General features: G+C 44.1%; 1 protein-coding gene across 3 annotated transcripts in view; it reads right to left on the minus strand.

The window, feature by feature from the left end:
- The window catches only part of LOC119416047 (suppressor of tumorigenicity 7 protein homolog), a 78,905-nt gene that overhangs the window by 3,614 nt on the left and 65,089 nt on the right, over positions 1-10,202 (minus strand). For 2 of the 3 annotated variants that reach the window (XM_037683218.1, XM_037683216.1), the window contains 4 exons: positions 9,741-9,843; positions 4,896-5,046; positions 2,870-2,962; positions 1,643-1,785 (listed from right to left, as the gene is read on the minus strand). In XM_037683218.1, the coding sequence (XP_037539146.1) occupies positions 1,643-1,785; positions 2,870-2,962; positions 4,896-5,046; positions 9,741-9,843 (490 nt within the window). The remainder of the gene's footprint in view (positions 1-1,642; positions 1,786-2,869; positions 2,963-4,895; positions 5,047-9,740; positions 9,844-10,202) is intronic. The other variant, XM_037683217.1, reaches the window with a different exon arrangement.

Below are 10,202 nucleotides of genomic sequence, written 5' to 3' on the forward strand. Positions count from 1 at the left end.
GTAAGGACACATTTACAGTCAGTCAGTAAGGATACATGTACAGTCAGGATACATGTACAGTCAGTAAGGATATATGTACAGTCATTCTAAGGATATATGTAGTCAGTAAGGATACATGTACAGTGAGTAAGGATACATGTAGTCAGTAAGGATACATGTACAGTCAGTCAGTAAGGATACATGTACAGTCAGTCAGTAAGGATACATGTACAATCAGTCAGTAAGGATATATGTACAGTCAGTCAGTAAGGATACATGTACAATCAGTCAGTAAGGATATATGTACAGTCAGGATACATGTACAGTCAGTCAGTAAAGATACATGTACAGACAGTAAGGAGACATGTACGAGTATCTACAAGCCCCTCCAAAGTCGTCCCCAACATGCTGGCAAGTCCCCGAAGCCACAGGTGGCCTGTGATTCTCACAAATCGCTTCCATCTTACGGTTTAGCCTGTAAATCAGCTGATTTTGAGTACTTGAAGCACAAACCAAACTTCCACACAGACTTAGTTTTGCCGTGGCCGATAATGCTGCTGCTGTCTTCCTTAATAACCGATAACATAGGAATCTGCTGGTGCCAAAAATCAGAAACCTGCTATCATGGTTCTTATTATATGAACGTATTGAGTGTCCTTCTGAGACAAAATGGAAAGACACATCAGCTCCCAGACTCCACCATGGATCCATGACGTATCCTGCTGCGTGAGTCTCAACGGGGCGTGGGGGCTCTCCAGGACCCTGTCGCTTTGTTGAAAAGATTTTACTGATTGCATTGAAAGTCCAGCTGAGCAGATCCATGACAGTAGTTTTAGTTTCAGAAGATGTGTAACAGGAGCTCCGATACACAGAGAGCAAAAAAATAAAACAGGAGGAGGACGGGGGAGGGAGAGAAGGCAGCCGCATTGCACGAGAGCAGATTATAGTTGTTATCCTGTGACATGCATATCTTACAAATACAAGTGGAATTAAATGTCTTAATATTTGAAAAAAAACCTCATTAGACACATGTTACACATTTTGTCATATAACCAGCAATTTTTTTTCAACATGGTGCAGCCAAAGTGAAACAGGAAGTGACATCAAAGAGGGACTCCCTAAATGCAGCCACAAACCAAAGTGGAAGTTGGAACCTCATTTATTTTTCAAGTTATCATGCTCACAAGAGGGATGGTATTTTCACATCCCGTGCTGTTTCCTATGTTAGTTTGAACTATTAGATCAAAATGTCTGAAACTCTACAGGATGGATATTCACCTAAACTGCTCAGGGGCCAGTTTCTGAGAGCAGCAGCTCAGGGGCCGGACATCCAGCAATTAAAGTCATTCTGTAAATAAATCATCTGTTACCTTTAAAATGTGTTTGTTTTATTACATTGAATCATTAATGCAATAAACAGAACCCAACCCCCCCCCCCCCCCTTTTTATGAACTCATTGGGCCGGACTGAAGTCACCCGCGGGCCGAAAATGGCCCACGGGCCACCAGTTGAATAGCCCTGCTCTAATGACTGTACTGACTGCTGCAGCTAAAACACTGACTAACCATAATTAACTCAAACTAACAAAGTCAACTAATCCAGTTTGATTGTAAATGAAGGAAATAGTGTGTGTGTGTGTGTGTGCACGTGTGTGTGCACTCACAGCTTTAGCGAACACTCCCATGAGTTCAGGGAACTGGTGTGTGAGCAGGGCCAGCATGGCGGTGAAGGAGCAGAGGCCGGCGGTGAAGAGGATGAAGAAGGGCAGCTCCTTCTTGGGGTAGACCGACACCTCGTGAAACACTGCTTCCACGTGGGACAGACAAACGGCACAATGTTAGCTCGGAGCGCCACGGCGCTCCTCAGGGCGCTCCTCAGGGCGCTCCTCAGGGCGCTTCTCAGGGCGCTTTCAGCCACAACAATAAACTGTCGTCACATTCAAACCGAAACTCCAACGGCAGGCTGCTCCTCTGATTAACATGCTTCTGTTTCAACGACAAACGAGCAGTTGTCCTCGTCTCTGAGGGGTTGAACAGTGAATGTTGTTTTCAAGATGAGTGTTTTTCTGGACTGGAGCTGAACAGGGAGTGAAGTAAACCTAAATGTTTTTGGTGAAAGATATTCCAGTTGTAAGAGTTACACAGAACAGAGGGAGGTTTTTATCACCACCAGGAGCAGTGGTGGAGCCAAGGGGTGGCCAGTGGTGGCCTTAGTGCTGTAGATTAATCTTGGGCCACCCCATCAGTTGAAGAAGCCGTACAGGTGAGCAATATAAAAACTAGGAAGTGTAGTTTCCTCAAATGACAGGGGTGGTTGGTTTGAATATATAATATGTGTGTGGTGGTGGCCATCTTGGATGTTCATGTGGCAACCCCAACATTAAAAAGGAACCTTTCTTACACCTAGATGTAGTCACACATCAAAATGGAAGTCGGTACCTGACTTATTGTTCAAGTCATCGTGCTCACAGGATGGACAGACTGATGGACAAAGGACAGTCCAGTTCCCCCTCTTCACTTCATGACGGGGGACAAAATGCCTGCTGTGAATATTTAATCCCAGCTGTATGTAAATAAGATGAAACTAGTTTGACTCACTTCCTGCATGTTGCAATAAACCAGTCAGTGATTTTACATTAATGTTCAAAATCCAAACTGTAATTTTTCTTCCCATAGAAAGTGCTTTTGTCACTTGTGACATGAATAAATAACTGTAAAGAAGTCGTACGCTACTTTGGTTAAAACAGACCATGATGCATTGCTGCGTGAGCGACACGACCAGCAAGCTAATGGAGGCTAATGCTAACGTCTGCAGCTCAGGACTTTGAAAAATGCTCTTAATGATCAGGACCAGCGGTCCACGTGCGTGCACGTGTCAGAACGTCTCTTACTGGGTAGCAGCTCTCTGTCGGCCGTCTCTGTGCAGATGGGGTAGGGGTAAAACAGGTGTCCCTTCTCCAGAGGATACGGGATCATTCTGAACGCTGGAAAACACACGGAGACAACGAACAACTCACTTTTCATCTTCGACTCAAACGGATCACGTGCTGCCTGGAAACCACATGTTTACATACACACTATCAAATGTGTTTCACCTCAGTGACTTTAAATCAAAGTCAACCTTTCTTGTTTTAGGTCAGTCAGGGTTCACACAATTTATTTTATTTGTTAAATGATAAAAAACGAAAGAGCCACAGGTTTGTATTCACTACAATTACTGTGTCTTTATTCAGTTCAGGAAAACATCAGTGTTAACTGGAGGAACATCTCAGACACACTGCTTCATGTGTGGCATCAGAATAAATCAGCCAAGATAACAGAACCATCCACTACTCTGGTCCATCCCTAGGTCCAAAAGGTCCAGAAGTCTGAAGGTTCATGCGTTCTTCATGAGAACGTCCTGCCATGGTACTGCTCAGGTAGGAGACGAGTTCTGTGTTCCTGAGATGAACGTGTTTTGGTGCTTGCATCAACCCAAAGCAAAGCCAGAAGAGCTGCTGAAGAAGCTGCTGAAGAAGCTGCTGAAGAAGCTGCTGAAGCTGGTCAGAGTCGTTCTCAACAGAAAAACAAGTCCTGGACCAACATGGACTGAAAGGATACTCGGAGAGGATGGACGCTTTAGTCCCAAAGCAACACAAAAAAGACAGACTAGTTTTTAAATGCACACAGGGACAAAGACAGTAATGTTTGGACACGTCCTCTGGTCTGATGGACTAAACATGGACCGTAATGTTTGGACACGTCCTCTGGTCTGATGGACTAAACTTGGACCGTAATGTTTGGACACGTCCTCTGGTCTGATGGACTAAACATGGACCGTAATGTTTGGACACGTCCTCTGGTCTGATGGACTAAACTTGGACTGTAATGTTTGGACACGTCCTCTGGTCTGATAGACTAAACTTGGACCGTAATGTTTGGACACGTCCTCTGGTCTGATGGGACTAAACTTGGACCGTAATGTTTGGACACGTCCTCTGGTCTGATGGACTAAACATGGACCGTAATGTTTGGACACGCCCTCTGGTCTGATAGACTAAACTTGGACCGTAATGTTTGGACACGTCCTCTGGTCTGATGGGACTAAACTTGGACCGTAATGTTTGGACACGTCCTCTGGTCTGATGGACTAAACTTGGACCGTAATGTTTGGACACGTCCTCTGGTCTGATGGACTAAACTTGGACTGTTTGGTCAAAAAGATCGTTACATTCAGAGGAAAAAGCGGAGATGCTTGTTGGCTTTAGAACACCATTCCTACTGTGAAGCACGGTGGTGGCAGCATCATGCTGTGGGCCCGTTTGGCTGCAGGTGCTCTTCACAAAATAAATGGCATCATGAGGAAAGAACATTCTCTGGAAATATTGAAGCAATATCTCTAAACATCAACCAGGAGGATAAAGCTTTGGACACGAATGGGTCTTCAAACAGACAGTGTCTCTCAGCATTCAGCCAGATTAGTTACAAAATGGCTGAAGGACACAAGAAGTCAAAGTTTAGGAGTCACAAAGTCCTGATCTCAGAGCTGTAGAGCATCTGTAGCAGAGCTGAACATGAGGTCTACAAACCTGACTGAGTTCTGTCAGGAGCAACGGGACTAAAGTCCAACAAACCAACAAGAAGTTGGTGAAAAGAAACTCCAAACATCTGACCCAAGTCACAAAGTTTAAAGACAAAGCTGCCAAACATTAAGTAAATGTATGTAAACTTGTGACTTCAAAGAACGTAATAATAATTTACAATAAAACATCCTTAAAGTAACAATTTGTGAATCCTAACTGAACTAAAGAGGAAAGGTTAACAGCAAGACAAAAAAACAGCATTTTTTACAGCGCATGGAAAACATCTGGTTTCAACTGCATTTGCCACCGACGTGTGTGTGTGTGTGTGCGCGCGCACGTGTGTGTGTGTACTCACTGCCCTCCCAGGTGCAGTGCAGCAGGTTGAGTGCTCCCTCCACCCTCTTCCAGTGCTGCAGGTGAAAGAAGGCGTAGGCGATGGCTTCGCTGTCACCTCTCTTCAGAATGTGTTCTGGAGGAAGAATCAGACTCTTCATCTCTAGCAGGTACTGAGGAAGAAGAGGAGATCAACAAAGAGCTTCTGTTTAGCGACACTGGCACTAAAGTCACGTGCAGATTTCTTTGATGTTCCATGACTTGCTCTTTTTTACTCATTTTATAAATCAAGAAGCATGAAGAAAACAACATGGGTGTTAAATACCAGCTGAAATTCAGCTTCTTATGTTTCATTTTGATTCCACTCTACAGCTACGTTCTTGAGTACTCTACAGCAGAATAAGAAAACTGATTCAGCAGCATAAACACAAACAACAAACTGAGCACAGGGATGCCTCAAGGATGTGTACTCAGTCCTTTGCTCTTCATTCTGTTGTTACATGACTATTCTGTCAAATTCAGCTCAAAAGCACAAAGTTTGCTGATGATACAGCAGCAGCAGAACTCATGGGCACTAATGATAAAATATCTAACTGAACTGAGGTGGAAAAGTTGCTGAGATCATGTGAAGACAACAAACCATCTCTTGACGTGAACCAGCAGCATGCCAATGTCCCCGTTACTGAAGGATTTGAACAGTGAATGTTTATAGTTCTGCAGATGAGTGTTTTTCTGGACTGGAGTTGAACAGAGAATACAAGTGAACCTTAATTTTTGGTGCAAGATAGCAGGACTTCGCTGTGCCAAAGCACTGATGCATTCAATGTGTGTCTGACAGCTCCCTTGTGTTGTTTACTTTAATGAATTAACTCACTTTAACAATCCTCTTTGTGATGAACTACTTTTATAAACTAACTACAAAAGTTGTTGTGTGCCATCATCAATATTCTCTCTGTAATAAAGGTGTGTGAAATGTGTGAGAGAGTCACGTCCCAGAGACAGTGTGAGTGTTGCAAAGCATGCTGGGTAGGAATTATGTGTGTGATGTTTCTGACTGTTTACGATGTTTCTGACTGTTTACGATACGTTTCTGACTGTTTACGATGTTTTGACTGTTCACAATGTTTCTGACTGTTTATGGTGTTTCTGACTGTTTACGATGTTTCTGATTGTTTACGATGGGCTTCTGACTGTTACAATGTTTTTGACTGTTCACAATGTTTCTGACTGTTTATGGTGTTTCTGACTGTTTACGATGTTTTTGACTGTTCACAATGTTTCTGACTGTTTACGATGTTTCTGACAGTTTACAATGTTTCTGACTGTTTACGGTGTTTTTGACTGTTCACAAGGTTTCTGACTGTTTATGGTGTTTCTGACAGTTTACGATGTGTTTCTGACTATTTACGATGTTTCTGGGTGTGACAATGTGTTCTTCATGTTATCTTCCTGTTCTGGTTTGGCTTCATTTCTGTTAAAGTCTGTTAATGTCTGGAAACTGACACCACGAGTCAGAGACTGCTTGAGATGGACACTAGGAGGGTGGTGACACCACCAGGTGACACTTAAGATTTGCTTAGCTGCATAGCTCTGTATAAATTACCATTCTCCTGGATGCTTTTGGTGCAGAGAACTGTTTTTTTTAATTGTTTTTATAGAGGACTTGAACTTATCGTATTTAAATTTAGAAGAAGCTAATTCCACTAATGAATTTCAAAATGAGCAAAAACGCAAATCTGCTAAATGGAAAGCTAGTTTCACTTTTAGCAGAACCGTGCCCACCGCTGGTAGTCAGGTTCTGCCTCAAGGGAAAGAGTCCAAGTACCTCGAGGTTTTGTTCATAAGTGACAGAAGAATGGAGGAGACTGACAAATGGATCTGTGCAGCATCAGCAATACTGTGGACTCTGTGCTGGTCCATTGTGGTGAAGAGAGAGCTGAGCTGTAAGACAAAGATCTCTGTTTACTGGTCAGTCTACGTTCCTCCCCCCACCTCTGGTCATGAACTCTGGGTAGAGACTGAAAGAATGAGATCGTGGATCTCCAGGAAGTTGAAATGAGTTTCCTCTGCAGGAGCTGGACTCTCCCTCAGAGACAGGGTGAGAAGTTCAGTTATCAGGAGAGACTCAGAGTAGAACCACTGCTCCTCCACATCCAGAGGAGCCAGTTGAGGTGGTTCAGGCATCTGGTGAGGATGCTTCCTGGGTGCCTACCAAGGGAGGTGTTCCAGGCATGTCCAACTGAGAAGAGACCCCGGAAAGACCCAGGACATACTGGAGAGACTATGTCCCTCACCTGGTCTGTGAACGCCTGGGAGTCCTCCCAGAAGAGCTGGAAGAGGCTGTGGAAAGAGATGTCTGGACCTCCCTGCTGAAGATGCTGCCCCAAGACCTGAGTCCAGAACAAGAGGAAGATGATGGATGGATGGATGGATGGATGGGAGTTACATGGTGTAGGAGAACAGAGGGAGTTTGGTTGTTGTTTTTTTTTGTCTCCGGCAGAGTGACAGATCCTGGCAAGTGAAGGGAGCACTTTATACCACCAGGTGTGTATATATATATATATATATATATATATATATATATGTGTGTGTGTGTGTATGGTGGCAGCCATCTTGGATTTTGACGTGGCAACTCTGTTTTCAAAATAAATCTTTCTTGGATGATGATGCCTAGATGCAGTCACACTCCAAAATGGAAGGTGACATGTTGCTTCTTTTGCTCTCGTGCTCACAACATGCACAGACGAACAGACGAAAGGCATTTCCAGTTCCCCCTCTTTGTTCAGCATAATGCGGTACAACAAAACTAACGAGGTAACTGTAGATTTTAGAAAAACGTTTTACTGCTACCCTGACGCATGTTCAATAATCCAGGTAGTAAAATCTAAACAAGTTAAGTCAGGTCCTCTGGATGAGTACAAACTGCAGCAACGTTTCATCTTTCTTCCAAAAGACTTCGTCAGTCTGAGGAGCTGCAACAAACTCAGTTTTGGGTGGTTTTCACGCCTGATAGTCCGGTAGACTCGGTTCTACTGGGGACCAAAGTTCAGAACATTAGTTTACATTTCAGCTGGTGGTTCATTCACACTGCACTGAGTCGAGTCAACCTGTTCCCCCGCTCGCCTGTGGGGGCGCTGCACCAAGACCTACTGAAGGAAACGACACAAAAACCTCTGAAGACACGTCTTCTTCTGGAAATATAAACAAAAACGGAGTGGCGTCATATTTTAGTGGTTTTAGGAGTTCTATTTTGTCATTTCTCAACAATGGACTCAGCATGAGAGGAAGCTGAGGCAGAACATCATGGAGAATGTCATCTGGACTTCGTTTTTTTGTTAAAAAGAAACGTTTCGCCCCTCATCCAAGAGGCTTCGTCAGTCTGAGGCCTAGCCATCTGGTATTACCCAGAAGCCACCTTGACTCTTGTGTTTCAAGCCTGCCTCAGATACCCCTGAAGTCTGGCCTTTTCACTAATGAAGTTAGTAGCAGTTTTGTGTTTTTGAAACCATTAGTGAAAAGGCCAGACTTCAGGGGTATCTGAGGCAGGCTTGAAACACAAGAGTCAGGGTGGCTTCTGGGTAATACCAGATGGCTAGGCCTCAGACTGACGAAGCCTCTTGGATGAGGGGCGAAACGTTTCTTTTTAACAAAAAAACGAAGTCCAGATGACATGATTCAACCTTTTTTGTTGTTATATACCTGGATGACTGAGAAAACAAACTTTGTGATCATGGAGAATGTTGTTCTTCACACAAGACGGCTGACGGCTCCATATGAGGTGAGAGAAATGTGTGTTTGTTTTTGTTGTATTTACCCAGAATGCCCTGCACTGTAGTCCACTTCCTGCTTTTGGAGCGGTCTCCAGTCCGCTTGCATTCACACTTTATTTGAACCGCACCAGTTTACTTCAACCGGACCGAGATCTAGGTATTTAGACGGACCAGAGTTCACTTTTTTGGTCCACATCAGAGTTCGATTGTGCATTCACACCTCCCCAAATCAACCGGACTTTCTAGGCAAACGGACTAGAGTTGGATTAAAGTTGGATTAAAGTGGACTGGTGTGACTGCACCCTTAAGTGTGTGAGAATTTCCACCTCCGTCACTCCAAACTTTACTGACAGATTCCTGATCAGCTGCGTCCCTTCTTAGTTTGTCAGTTACAAGATGGTCCGAGAGTCGTCAGAGCTTCACTTCCCTCCGAGACGTTTAAGGAGTGACGTGAGAAAAAGCTCAGAGGTTTTCCAAAGATCCCAGTCACTCTCCTAACAAGCTGCTGAACGGTTCTGTCCCCGGTCCGTAAGTCAGAGGAACTCTCTACACACCCCAGAACAAAACAACACTTGTTTCATTTCATTACACACTGAAATATAAATGACATGGAAAAACAAAAGACTTCATCTTTGAACTCCACCGGCCAATCACAAAGAGCCGTTTGTCTTCAGCTAGAACCACACATCCAGTCGCTGACTGTTGGACCACCACAGCTGCATGACCTGACACGTCATTAACAACTGAACGCTTGTGAAAAGCATCGACCACCCTTACGGTACACTCTGTGATGTGACTGTACAGCGGTGCAGAGCACCATCAGTGTGTCAAAACAAAAATGAATTAGTTATAAATGCATGACTTTATCATATAATGTGTGATCAAAGGATTTATTCATAACGACTTTCACAGGGTCGACTTTTCACCGAAGGAGCGCTGAAGGGAAGTGACAGAGTAGCGTTTGAAACGTCTCTGACAAATTAAAAATTAAATAATTCCATCGATGTTTATGATTTGTCAGCATTGATCGAGTGTACTGACATAAACAGAAAACCTTCGGAGCGTTGTGTGTGTGTGCTGAGTCCATGAACGCTCACTTTAGGGACATGAGGGTTGAACTCCACCGCTCTGTGAATGGCTTCTACTGCATTCATCTCCGCCGTGCTCAGGCCCCGCCTGGACGCTGCCTCTGGAGAGAACCTACACACACACACACACACACACATCCTTATTAGGACACCGTACTAATTCATTTCTGCAGTCTAACCCTGACCATTACCGTTGTATACCTAACCCCACCCTAAACTCCTACCACCTGACCTGAAACGACCTTCCACAGTATCAGAACTGGTGTAACAGGCCGTAGTACACCCCCAGTCAACTGTACCTGCGGTAAAGAGGCTAGATTATTCTCCTGGTATACTATGGCTTAGGGCAGACTATACTCTGAGGTAGAAATTGAATTATTCATACCACTCAGGCCAGATTATATCCTCTCTCAGGCCAGATTATATCCTCTCTAAGGCCAGATTATATCCTCTCTCAGGCCAGATTATATC

The sequence above is a fragment of the Nematolebias whitei genome, chromosome 10 (assembly GCF_014905685.2).
Source record: "Nematolebias whitei isolate Nwh7 chromosome 10, NemWhi1, whole genome shotgun sequence".
In the NCBI taxonomy this organism is placed as follows: domain Eukaryota; kingdom Metazoa; phylum Chordata; class Actinopteri; order Cyprinodontiformes; family Rivulidae; genus Nematolebias; species Nematolebias whitei.